We start from the raw sequence: 14415 nt of genomic DNA on the forward strand, positions 1-14415 counted from the left end.
ACTTCTTATTCTTCAGTGAAAAGCTTTTTTAAAATGAAGGATTGTAAAATATTGGCAACACCTTTTCCACTCTGTGGCTTAAAAAAAGAGAAGAAAAAGTGCCTAAGGTCGTACAACTACGGATTGGAGAGACAGAGTAGAAAATGATACTTAAAGATAATTTAATGATAATATTTCAGTTGAATTACCTCTTTCATTTTACTGAAAAATGAAAAAGAGAAAGTGAGAATAGTCGAGAAATAATTCTGACGTTTACAATCATTTCTTTCTAATAAAACAGTTTGCCGGGAGGATTCATACCACTCTGTGGTCTCGTGTGCTGCTGTGGTTCTCACTCCTATGGAACCAACAATAGAAATGAAGAAAAGAGAAGAACTAAAATTTCCTGAACCTTCCAAACAGTAAGTTGTTCATTTGATTTTTCAGAGTTTTATAAAACTAATTAGATAATTAGATAACTGATCAGAATGAAATCACTCAGAAATTGTTACATATAATCAATGTATTAATGCTAGTATACTGAGAGAACAGAAATAAATTTTGTGCATTTAAAAAAATGATTTATCCTTTAATGCCTCAGTGGGTGACTTCTGCCTTCTGACTTTGTGTGTTTGAACTATATGCCATTCAAGTTTCATTTTGTTACCTGAGTAATGTAAGTAGACTGAAGGACTTTATTTCCTTAATACTGTGGTGATGGATGTGCTGTTCTCAGATTCCTTATCTTATAGTTGCGGGTTTTAATGGTCTAAAATATGATCAATTTTAAATATAAGTTTCTTAGCCTTAAGTTGGTTTGCACTTTTATAAGGAATGAAAGTTATTTTTAACTTTAACTATTTAATGTTTTCATATTTTTCCATTTAAACAGATCAAACTTCATTTAAATTTAAATTTGATCTTATGTGGAAAAAATAATAGATTTTTTCTTACAGGAGCCAAAGAGAATTAAATTCATGATAACAAAAGTATGATCTATGGACTTGAAATATCAAATAAACTAGGATTATTTCTAGTTATGTGTTAAGTAAATGAAAAGGGAAAACCTACTGCTGATTTTCTAGTGAAAGCAGTGCCATGCCCGCTAGAAGGTCTCAGGTTGGAGATGTGGTGATGTATGGTGTCTCCAAGGGTTGCTGGCAGGTGAGAGTTTCTTTGAAGCACCTACTATTTTTCCCCTAGGTTAACTGTATCATATTTTGTTTCTTGATGTCTTTCTACTGAATTAGCTCTTGAAGACTGAGTTTCCTGGAACATGATAGTGTCTGATACACTCTGTGAAATCAATTAGAAAATCCCTTAATGTTGCATTCAATAATGTTGAATTCAAATGGAGCAATGTATATATTTGATTGCATGAAGATAGTCCGTATTAATATTCTCATTATAGAGAAAAGAAATACTAGCCAATTCAGAAAGTAATGATTGTAATTCAGTTTTAATACAATCTAAAAGTGAAAACAATTTAACTACTCTTAATATAGTCTTATTTTTTAAGTTCTGAAAGTCATTTTTTGTCTAATAGGAGGAAAATTACATCTCATATATGCCAATTGAATTATATTAGAAAACTCAAATGCATTTTTTGCAATGTATGTATGAGTTTATATATTTGTAAATTGGATCTTAAATTCTCTTAATTATCTTTCAGTGACTGCTTAAAACTGGTGAATAGTACTATTTGCTTGCATAAAATGTCTTTTTTCTTGTCTTAGCTACTTTATAAATATCCATTCTTTTTATTTAGAGGTATATATTGAAGTAGACAGCATTTGTTAACTGGCTGCCCTTTTTCTTCCTGTTATCCTGCATTCACTCTGATACTCTCCTTTATTCTCTGAATCTATTTTGTTATTTAAACTCTCCCTCAACAGAATCATTCATTCATTTGTGCAGGTTTTGTTATTGGTTTTGTTTTTCTAAGTCAGAGAGACCTTGGTTAAAATCTTACCTCTGCTACGTATCAGATGGAAATTGGAGACATTTTATTTAAACTCTTTGTCTACATCTGTTAATTGGGGTGATATCACCATATTTACAGGGTCGTTGTGAATGTTATGTGAAGTAATATTGTTACAAGATCTGAAATCTCAAAATCCGTAAAGGTGTTAGTTATGTTGCCCCTTCCATAGCTGCAGCTACCAACATTACTGGTGACTTACAGATATAAATTCTTCTCCTCAAGTTTCTTATTATGCAAGTTTAATATTTAAATTCTTGACCAGACTTATCTAACTAGATAACCTACCAGAATCTTATGCTAAATGTGTCTAAATCAAATTAATGACTCCTCTAGACCCCTCAAGTTTTTCATTCCTTCTGATTTCTGTATTTATGTAGAGCTACCATTATTTTTCTTAAGATCACAATATGTTTTCCCTCACATCTCACATTCAGTTAGTTATTGATTACTTGATTAATGTCTCTATTATATTTTTCTTACCATTTGAGCTGACCAGGAAGGCATAGACTTCTCATATTTTAAAACTTATTCTAATATATATATATTCAGTTGTGATCTTATTGAAGCCATCCAAATGATGGTCATATATCAAATGGAAATTACATATGCCCTCCATGTCTCATGCTACTGTTTTGATAATTATATGGTAAGTGTGACTATATGGCAAGAACACAATATAAATTCAGATATAGTGATTAATTCAGAACTCTTGTTTGCCAATGAACAAAGCCCAGATGCAAATTGGTTTCAGAAAAATCAAGGGTGGTGATTGTTATTGTATAACAATATGTAATTGAAAGTGTAGAGGTAAAAATGTCCTCAAGTATGATTCAATCTAGTACTCTGACGATGTCCTGGAGGGTCATTCTCTCCATCTACATCTCTGTTCTGCTGTCTTGTCTGTAGTTTCCATTTTCAAAGAGGTTCCTCTAGTGGTGACATTACTGTCTTCAGCAGCTACTGGGACAAATTTTTATCTTTTCAACAAATCCAGTGGAAATAAATGATTTCTCTTTCCCTTTAATCAAAATAATAAAGCCATATCTGAGTGTCATTGACTTTGACCAGCTTAGCTTGTTTGACATGACTATGCTGAGGCATTCACTGTACCCAGGAATATTTGATGATGTGATTGGCTGGAATCAGATTACATGACAAACTCTGCAGCAGAGGGTGAAGATGAGATGGAAAAAGTGATTCCACACTCAAAATAGGGGTGATGTTGGTGAAAGAAGGCAGATACAGATGCTAGGAAGTCAAAACAGTGGCTGCTCAATATAGGCAGTGTCATCATTAGTTTTAAAAGTCAGAATTCTTTATTATAGATATTAAAATATAGATGCTGAAATAACTACATTAAAACTATGGATGTTGAAATACTACTTTAAAATACAATTATGTATATCTTCAGTTCTCGTTTTAAATAATTTTTCACCTACTTAATTCTATTCGATATTATTTTATCCACCTGTGCTGTTGAGAGGCAGTATAACTTGATGGTTAGGAATTCCTGCCTTGGGCTGTTTTTTGATGCTTTCATAACCAAAGTTTGTTTATTTTTAATATAGGAGTTACTTTATCTATCTTGGAGAGCCATACCTTAAACACAATATGAAGTCGAGAATATAATTAAAAAAATTTTTACAATAAATATATTAGGTAAATAAACATATCACATTTTTATAAATGGAGTTACCAAAGCCCTGTGTAGTGTTATTCATTTTGTGTATATTGGATTTCTTATGAAAAATAATAACCCACCAATATAATACTGAGTTATCAGAATGCAGTAAGTTGAGACATTGTCTTTGGATACCTAATATTCCCTTTAAATTCAGAATGGAATTATCTCTTTATGTAAATATTTATTTCTAACTTTACATGTTTCACATGATGAATTCATAAACCATTGAGTCTTTGAAGCTTGGAAACTGTAATTTAGAACTCCGTAGGTATCTTGCTAGGAAGAACTGCAATCATCTTCTCAGTACATGGGCTCCAGAATACATAAGACTTTTCAGACAAAAGAATTTGTAAGATAATGTATTTTTGAGGCTGTTGTAATCTAAGTGAAAAGGTAAAAAATACACATAAAAAGGTAAATCACAGTATAAAGACAACAGATGCTATTTCTCCAATGTAAGGTATAGATTTTGGTCAAGCATATGATTGTTGGAAGCTAAGTCAGGTTTGTTGATATAGCAGTATAAATTTATTTATGAAAATAAATCCGGAATATTGGTCTTAATTATACCATTGTATTGATATGTCATTTTAGAATGTAAGAATTTTATGACTGACATATTTCTATTATCTTACCAACTTTTAGTCATATTCTGGTGATTAATAAATAGTCTCTGTTTGACAATTTAAAAAAATATTCTCATGTATGTATCAGTTTTAAGATACATTCAATAAGAAAAAAATAGAAATTATGAATTCCTTTTAGGAGTGAAGTATAAATTTTTCAGCATGGCAAGTGATAGGGAGGAAGTACCTGAATCTTCTAGGAAGGAAACCTACATTCTGAGCACTATAGTGGGACTGCGTCAGAGTTTGTCTCTCATTTATGTATCTAAAGTTTATCTTAATTCAGAAAACAAAGATGTAGATTTTACTTTACTTTTCAGTCTAGGTAGTTCAGAATGCCATGAAAAGGATAAGTTTTATGAAAAAATAGAAAAATCTCTTTGATGCAAAAAGAATATACAATTTTCAAATATTTGACCATCAGTGTAGAATGTTGGGATCAAAGCGATAAGCGTGAATCTTTATACATTTATTAAAATCCTCATATTAAAAATATGTCCTCATACTAAAAAAAACTGGGGAGAGATGCACAGTTAATTTGGGAGGTGGTAATGGAAGAACCAGTTGGGGAGACAGCCAGGAGGATGGCAGGTGCTGGGAGCCTCGTCCAGCGGTTGGACAGTAGGGGGCAGGTCTAGGGGTCCCTGGAGGCAGAATCTGGGGTATCACCCACGACTCCACATGAGAGTACCTCCTGCAGCCCAGGAAAGCCCGGCTGGGTCCCAGGCAATCAGAGGGAGATGCTAGCTGCAGGCGGGGTTCCGGTGGCCCCAGCATGTTACTCAAAAGTGGACATTTCTCAAAATACAGCTGTGTGCAAATGAGCACCTCATGAACGGTATATAAAATTCAATATCTGAAGAGAATGAAAGAATACTGCTTCCATGATTGGTTATGGATTTTATTTTGTGTTTTTATTAGAAATATGTTGTTGACATGCAGACGCCCTGTTTCTATGTATCATAACTCAATAAAAAGAAGGGGTTTTATGGCCATTGTAAATTTAGAAATGTAGACATGAAAGGTAGAGTGAGAAATTATTCTGTTACTTCTTTGTCCACTTCCATATTTTGTTTTTATTTTATATACAGAGATCTAAGCTTCTTAAGAGATTTGATCTATTGTTTCCTTTTATGGAAACAAAGCATTACCTATCTCTTCAGTCATTCACTCCAAGTTTCAAGGCTTCCTTGGAGTGTTTCACCTTGTTGACCTGAGGAAGGTTCACTGAGCTGCTTCTGAAAGGGCACAATGCTATCATTTAGTACAGAATGACTTGTTTTTAAAGAATGGCTAAACTTAACCTATTTCATTCTTAGAGGATACTTAAGAACACAAGTTGAAAGTTCCATCAGCTCTTTTTATTTGGTTTTACAATGAATGAATACTGTCATATGTTAAATTTGGAAAAGTTTAAGGCCTCTCCGATGTACACCCTTTAAAAATCTTTTCTTATAACTTGGTTTTGTTTAAAAAATAAAAAAATCACATTCTTGTTTTAATTGTTGTATCTTAATTATCTTTAGCTAAATATAACATTTTTAAATCAAAGAAATGGATATAACACTTTGACTTAAATAATAATAATAATAATAACACAATACAGCTGATCTTGTTTGGAATAGATTCTCCAGATTGGAAGAGGTTTTAAAGATCACTGGGTCCCATTACCTCTTTGGCCGTAAATCCACCTACATTATTTATACAAAATAGTCATATAAAAATTTCAATGACAAGAAGCCCACTACATCCATTGACTGTTATCAAATCCATTCTTATACCATAATCTATCTTTGTACATATCATCCTTGAAATCTCCATTATGTCTTTTACATCCACACAGAACCATGAATAAGACATTTCTATTCCCAAATTACAGAGACAATACTAAGCTTAATTCTGTGATATCTAATATCTAAACTCTATATTATTAAAAACAAATTTTATTTTGATGCACTAGATTATGGTATCTCTGGAAATATGTTGACATTTTAAATGGATATGCTGGGTGAAGAGAGCACCTTTTTTTTCCACCTTATACCATCTCTCTAAATTCATATATGCCTTTTCATTCCTTGACAAAACATGGAACTTTAACCTTACTGATAAGGACTTAACAAAAGTTATATTCCAAACAAACATAAAAACAGAGAAAATAACAACAACAATAAAAGTGTTAATTACCTAGTAAAACGAATGGTACTAAGTAGGAAAGAAGGATTAAAAGAAACAGTTTTCTTCCTGGCTCATTTGAGGAGAAATAGGTGCACAAATGAAGAGGTACTGATTGATTGTGATAATCAACAGTGAAGAATTGTGTTACTTAAGTTCTTCTATTTATTCTGTTGATTTGCAAATGCTAATCATCTTTTACATTCTTGGTTTCTAATGACATTCATATTTTTTAGGTTGTAAAAGTCTATAAAAAGAACTGAATATGAAATAAAATGATTGTCTAGTGTGTCGAGTTCTACACTTAGTAACTAAAGTAACTGAAAGGAAAGTATAATTTATTCTTTTTTTAAAGGGTCATCTGGGACAACTTTCTTAATCTATATGTGCCTTGGTTTCCTCAGGTACAACCTGGGGATGATAATAACACAGAACATTGTTGGGGAGGATTAAATGAGTTAATATTTGTAAAGCTTAGAATAATGCATGACACTTAGTATGAACTATATAAGTGCTAATGAATAAACAAATATACTATTTTGAACAATATATGTATAAATTCGACAAACAATATTCCAGTGTCTACAATGTATAAAATTTTGTGTTGAGTACAAGAGATTAAAAAACAAACAAAAAAGAGACTAATGGAAAATACCTGTCCTCAAAAAATACTCGTCTTAAGTGTCTGGTAAGAGACATCACAGAATAAGGCAATTTTATTTTTGTCTAATAAGTACTATAATAGAGGTGTTCAAATATTATAGTAGTGAATGGGAGTGACTTCATCTAAAAGAACCTTGATTTTTTTCAGCAATTGTGGGGATCCTTTAATTTGGAGGTTTGAGAATAGTCATCAATGTTTATTATAGACTCCTTTAAAAAGCAAAGTGAGGCTCCTTCACATTTTACAAAATGCTTTCCTAGATTTTCACTCCTTAGAATGTCTCTGTGAAGTTTGTGCTGCCAGTGTTTGTTTTACAGAGAACTACAGTTTAGAAATACAAACAGCCTTATCATGTCCCAGACAAGTGAGTCAGGTTTTCAAACTCCTAGTTCAGAGATCTTTTCAATCTGTATGAGAAAATTACTGTTTGAATTCATGTGGCATCTTCAAATATTAATTATTCAAATATTTTCTATGTTAAAGTTGAAATATTAACAGTGGCTAGGAATAAATCAAACCTAACTCTATTTTCAATTTGACAGTATCAGATAACTATAATGGTTGGTTCTACTTGCTAAATTAAAGATAACTTATTTTATCCCCAAAATAAATAAAAATTAATCATTTTTGATTTTTGAGTACCTACTATTTATCATTATCCTAAGTACACAGCAGATTAAGAAAAAGATTTTATTGTAAAAGAGACTCAAATTTAGCAGTTGAAAAAAGATAACTTTGAAAAATAAGTAATTACATGTTACGAATAAGTAAACTTGAGAAAATATCTAAAATCATAAATTCCATAGAACATCATGTTTATATAGACCTCCTCGACTATCCTTACCCCCAACTTCCTCCTATAAGAGATATTAAATCAGTCATTTTTAATTTTCTTTTTTGTGCCCAGAATTATTCTACACGTTTTATATTTATATATTGAAAACCTAAACAACCTTAGAAAGCAGGTGCTGTTGTCCTTACTTTATTGATAAAGATACTGGATTTCAATAAAATTAACTTGCTCTACGTCATCTGCTGATAAGTGGAGATATGTTAGATTTCAAAGCTTTTGATTTTTTTCTATTAGTCTATCATGAAAGGGGAAAAACAGGAAATTAATATTGGGTGGTATAGCCTTGTTTATGGTGTTATTAAATATTTATGTTATTATCCACATTATAGAAAAGTTGAAATGAACTATTTCATTTATCGGCAAACAGAATTCTTCCATAGGATGTCAGCAGGGGCAGTTGAAGGTGGCACCATGACTTTTATCTGTGCATGAGAGCTACTTCCACAACAATGGTGGTGCATCAGCAGTCTTTTTTAGTGATCTGATACACTGTATTTCAATATCACACTATAAAGAGTACAATGTACTGTACTGCACTGATGAACTGAAACACTTCAGTCATCTTATCAGGCTGTTCCAACCCAACTGAAAAATAGCATTTGTGTGTTCACTGTACAAAGAAGGATTGCCAGATCAGATGCAAATGTTACAGTAGGATTTCTTGACTGTTCTGCACAAGGGACCAGAGATTATGACTCGCTAAGGAGCAGAAAGAGAAAAATAACAACGCTTAATCAAGTGGAGCAGTTCCTCTGAGGATTTTTATTTATTTATTTAGTATTAAAATCCACTGGTTCTTGAGTAACACACGAAGTATAAAAATAATCAACTTTCTTGAATCTTTTTTAAATTTAATTAATCAGTAACTCATGAGACTACATTTTCCATTAAGGTGAATAGATATTATGAACACAGAAGGATCCTCTCATAAGCAATAGCAATTGATACAGCTTAACTGATGAAACACCTAGACTGCCCCTTTTTTCTTCCCACCTTGGGCTTCTTTCTGCGTGAGTAGGACCTCAGGCCAGAGGGTGAATTCAGCCCATCTAAGCTCTGTCCACCACTGCTGGTGATGGCCTCTTCCTTTGCAGCCCTGTGGGCCATTGTGTGGGAGTACATCGGGGAGGGGAGGACTCAGAGCCGCCTGAATGGGAATTCCTAGCACGGTGGGTGGTGGAGGCAAAGGCTCAAAGAGCCATAGGAACCCTGGCTCTTTGGAACTCTCGCCTTGTCGAAAGAGGCACCACCAGAGAAGGGAGAAATGCACTCCTCTCAAGTACAGAACCCAAGGCAAGAATTTGGCCTGCCTAGAACTAAGGGCAGTGGTACTGAAGGATAGATTTAGGTTTTGTGAGGCCTGAAGTTTAATATCTGGAAGAGCCATTAAAAAAAAAAAAAGTCAGAAAAAAGAAAGAAAGAAAAAAAAGGATCTTTTCTAGGGCTTTGTGAAGGGCCCTCAGGTACAAGTGAGGGCTCTGAAACTTAAGCTTCCTCTTCCTCACAGTAAATGCCTCACCCCTGCCACCAGCGTGAAAAGTCTAGGGGAGAGGTTCTCCGTTCCAAGTTGGTGAGAGGAGTTTTAAAGAGGTTGCACTTGGCTCTAAGACCTCGTGACTGGGCACAAAAGTGGTCTCTGCCGAGGTCTCCTTCTGGGTGGGCCAACTGTCCTGCGGTTCCCTTGTCAAGACTGGATGGGTATATCCTTAGCCTCCATCTCCTGGGTTTTCTCGTACTCCAGATACTTCACAGAAACCATCTCGGCCTCCCTGACCAGCTCTGAGAGCTCAGGACACTACTACTGCTTTCGCAGCTGGCCGGTCCATCCTCAGTCTCCAGACTTTCTGGCAGGTGTCAAAATCTTGTCCGTGTTCTGCTTCGTTTTTCTCAGGCGTACGTCAGCATCTGTCTCTTGTGTTTTCAATGGCACAAAGCACATTTGAAACTCTAAGTGATTCTCTTGAAGACCCTTCACTAGATTTGGGATTAGAAAGTTACTCCTCCCAATGCCATCTCTTCCTCCTAAAACCATGGAGGAGACTCAAATTTAGGCAACAGCTCTTTCCACAGAAATCTCTTCACTTATCTTCTCTGACAGCTGCCTCTACCCTTGAACTGACCAAAATCACAAACAGGTGTCGTTTTTTCCAAAAACCTGCATGGGAAGAGGGCTGTTTCATATTCACAATAGTGCCTTATATTTATCATACCCATGCCTCAGTTTCTTTGTTTCAAATGAAAATTATGTTTATTAGAAGTCACAACTGATCAAAAGACATCCCATCAACTGAAAGAAAGATTTGCAATGCACAAAGCAACTCAAGTTTGGAAATCAAAATATTAAAAGAACTTCTCCAAGTAAATAAAAAAGAAAGACAGATTCCCCCAGCAAAGAAATGGACAAAAAATATGGATAGGCAATTTATGGGACAGGAAACACAAATGTCCAATAAACACTTACAAAGATGTGCAACATCACTAGAAATAATTCAATGAAAATCAAAACCCGATGAGATGCCGGGCCATACCTGTAAGATTGGCACAAGTATAAAACCTGACAGGGCTAAGTGTGGGCAAGGGTGTGGGCAATGGGGAACCCCTTCCAGAGAATGGTTTAATACTGTCTGTTGCAGTGAAAAAATGTATGTGTCTTACGACTGCCATCCATTTCCAGAGAAACCTCACACCAGCTCCAGGAGCCCACGAATGTTTATAGTAGAACTGTTTGTAAAGCAAACATTGCAAGCCATGCACATTTCCATTCACAGGAAATTGTATACATTCATTTTGATACATTAATATAATGCAATATTATTACACACCAACAAAAATAACTAAAGTGGAGTTATAAGTTAAACATTTACCAGCACACTACTGGGTAGTAGTTGTGCCTTCTGGATCCCCAAGGCTTGTGTTGGGGAAGAGGGAGCTGACTGTCCCTGACTGGCTCCAGGATGAGAAATAGGATCTTGGTGGGGATGATCTAGGAAGGTAGATTTGGGTTGAAAATAAAGAAGAGTTTTCTAACAAGCAAGGCTGGCCAAGGACAGAAGAAACTGCCCTCTAAGGAATGAGCTGCCTGTCATTGGAGGTATGTGAACAGAAAAACAAACTAAATGCATTGCCAGGTGTATTGAACATACTGCTCTTTAACTAATCATCTTCAGAATCTTGGTTGAGTTGAAGGACCAATTTATAAAGGTTGGTCTATGTTGCTACCAGTAAAGACAAAGTTTGGTTAAAGTTCTCCTCGTTCTCCATTCCACTGTTAATACAGTGGATAATGTCTAATGCCAGTAGAAATTACTTAAGTTTCAAGAGGGCAGACACTTACGTGTATTTCCTGTTAATCAGTACTCTTTTAGTTTATAAATGACTTACTCAACTCAAAAAGATCTTAAAGACGAAAACAAAAAAAATTGCAGACTCATACAAATTTAAAATATAAATTTCTTCTGGGGACTTATTCTATATTTTTCTGCTGTACATATTTTATTTATCTATGATAATTTTGTGCCAGTAGAAAGAATGCAGTTGTCAAAATAGCTGTTGTGTATACTTTGTAAATTTGATATCAGTTGGCACAGAAGTAATTCATGGTTTCAGTTTCAAGGTTCAGAGATATTTCTGGGCTTGTTAAATTTGTAGATATTAAGCAATGATCATTCCTCCTGCCCCAAATTAAAAATATCAAAAAAAAAATAAAAATTTCATATTATAATTGCATTATAATTATACAGATGATGATATTTAAAATCTGTAATTATTGTACAATATGTTACAAATTAGTATTTCTGTTACTTTATTTAAAAAAAAATCAAAACCAACCAATGAGATATACGTTAATCTGAAAGCAGGAATTTATCAAGTGTAAAATGTTACTTCTAAGCCATTTAAATTGACAGAATAATAACAAATGCAAACTAATTCATATGAAACCAAAAAACCATGTTTATGCTTCATACGTAAAAAATTGTGGAATATGTGTATTATCATTTCACTGTCTTTAAAATAAAAGCTCATAGAAATTATACATAAAAATGGACCACATATGTGCTGTTTACTGCACTGCTTACATACTAATCTGAAGGAGGATTGTTGGTAAGCTGCAACAGTTCAACTTTAGGCCAGAATCATTCAGCATTTTTATTATGTGTTCAATGATAATTGAAACCCCCTTTTAAAAGAGTTAGAAAAATGATGCAGCTGTGGAAGACAGTATGGTGTTTCCTCAAAAAATTAAATATAACATATCATCTGAAAGTTCCACTTTTTTATATATACCCCAAAGAATTAAAAGTAGAGACTCTAACAGATATTTGCACACCCATGTTCATAGCAGCATTTTTCACAATATACAGTAGATGAAAGCACCCCAATGGCCATCGACAGATGAATGGATAAACAAAATATAGTACATACAAACAACAGAATGTTATTCAGCCTTAAAAAGGAAGGAAATCCCCCCACCTAAATAAATAAATAAACGGACATGCTTAAAAAGGAAGGAAATCCTGACATATGCTACAATGTGGACGAAACTTGATGAATTATACTCAATCATATGAGCCAGCCACAAAAGAGCAAGGAAGCTAGTGGAATGGGGGATTATTATTTAATGGATGCGGAGCTTCAGTCTGGGGAGACAAAAGAGTTCTGGAGATGGATGGTGGTGGTGGTTGCACAACAGTGTGGATGTACTTAATGCCACCCAACCCCACATTTTAAAATGATTAAAATTTTTAATTTTGTGTTATAAATATTCTACCACTTACACACACACAGTGTACAGGGCTCTGAGAAAGGTAGTTTAATATGTTGTTAAAGCATATCCCAAATACCATCTACCAAAGATTAGTGCCAAGGTGATGGTTCACATAAGCAGTGGTTAAATACATGATTCCAAGAGCTTATGCTAGGAGATTCATCTTTCCAAACCAGGCTTTCTAGTTCTGTAAGTTCAGCATTCTAATTATCTTCTCTCTTAGGATGTCTCAAAAGCATCACAAACTCAGCATGGCTAATTGTAAATTTCCTGTTTAACAACCATCCCACAAACTTAAATAATCAAAGACATTTTTCTAAGACCACTTTCTCCTCAGGTGTTAGCTAGCTTAGTAAATGATTTTACCATCTACTTATTGTTCATTTCTGAAACCAAAGATGGTTCCTGATACCAAGGCTCTCCAGCAGATTTTCTCTGAATGCACTGCTGCCACCTTACAAAGAATTCACAGCTGATCTCAGTAACCTAAGTGGAATTCCACATTTATTCTTGTCTCTCCTTCCAGACAGTCTTCACAACTCAGACATCTTTCAAAAGTGAGATCTCAAAATCATTATCCTTAGCATCAAGTTAAAGCCATTCTGATATGTCCTTCAGGGCCTTAAATTGTCTAGCTCCCTTCCATCTCTCCCTTTGTCCTGTCTTAAGCCAATTCTCTTATTCTCTCCCCTCACACTGGCTTTCAGTTCTTAAATACATACTTCCTTCTTTTGCTTAGGGCTTTAATATATTTTGTTTAATTTGCCTAGAATTCTCCTCTTACCTTGTATACTAGCTGGCTTCTATTCATCTGTTTTTATGGTAGTTTTTTTTTTTCTAAGTAAGGAGACTCTATTTTATGCTTTACATTCAAAGTTTTCCTTTACATTACTTATCATAGAAATAGTTAAATACATGAAAATGTAACCTCATCACATTGTGGTCATCAGTCCTTTAAGTTAGACTTTCCCTTGATTTCCAAATAAAAAGTCATAGACTTTACTCCCAGGAACTGTATTAAATACAATGATTCTCACCTCCATGCCTACATCTCAGAAAATTACCAATAATTTCTCCTGGTCATATCTTCATCCTATATACAGTGTCCTTCCATCAGTGTCCTAAAGTTCCCCTAACATCCTGACATGGACTCTTCTGCTGTTTTCTTTCCTTGGTGTTCTCTTGCTGCTTTTCTCTTCCTGTTTTTAATTTCCTTAGTATTTTTTTCAAGATCCTTCTCCACTTTTTTTACCCTCATCCTGTATATGCCCCATGCTCACTCCAAAGTTACCCTTTGAAAACACATTCTGGAAAATAATATTAGTTGTCATCTTCTTTTGAAATTAGCCGTATACCTGCCACAGATGATGAATTATGTCTGGTCTGAGGCTCCCTTGGTCATGACAAGACCATTTGCACATTGTAGGCTTTTGTCTTCAGGTGAGTGTGTAAGTCAATTATAGACAAGGATACCTACTAAGAAGTCAACTAAGGGCTTCTGAGAAATATTTTTCTCCTGATACATGGTTGAAAAACTCTTTATTGTCCTTTTGTCTCCTTTCCTGCTTGGGATTTTGTCTATGAAGACAGTACACTTAGACTTTCGGCACCCATCTGGAGATTAAGATTCTAGTTAAGTACCTAGGCACGTAAACTAATACTCTGAGAAGTATGTCAAATCAACCATT

At 34.3% G+C, this 14415-nt stretch overlaps 1 protein-coding gene across 11 annotated transcripts in view; it reads left to right on the forward strand.

Annotated features, from left to right (window-relative positions):
* CCSER1 (coiled-coil serine rich protein 1) overlaps positions 1–14415 on the forward strand; it is a 1107668-nt gene that overhangs the window by 266784 nt on the left and 826469 nt on the right. For all 11 annotated transcript variants that reach the window (XM_032459742.1, XM_032459692.1, XM_032459747.1 and 8 more), the window contains one exon: positions 281–401. In XM_032459742.1, coding sequence (XP_032315633.1) covers positions 281–401 — 121 coding nt within the window. The remainder of the gene's footprint in view (positions 1–280; positions 402–14415) is intronic.

This window comes from Camelus ferus, chromosome 2 (genome assembly GCF_009834535.1).
Source record: "Camelus ferus isolate YT-003-E chromosome 2, BCGSAC_Cfer_1.0, whole genome shotgun sequence".
NCBI classification, from domain to species: domain Eukaryota; kingdom Metazoa; phylum Chordata; class Mammalia; order Artiodactyla; family Camelidae; genus Camelus; species Camelus ferus.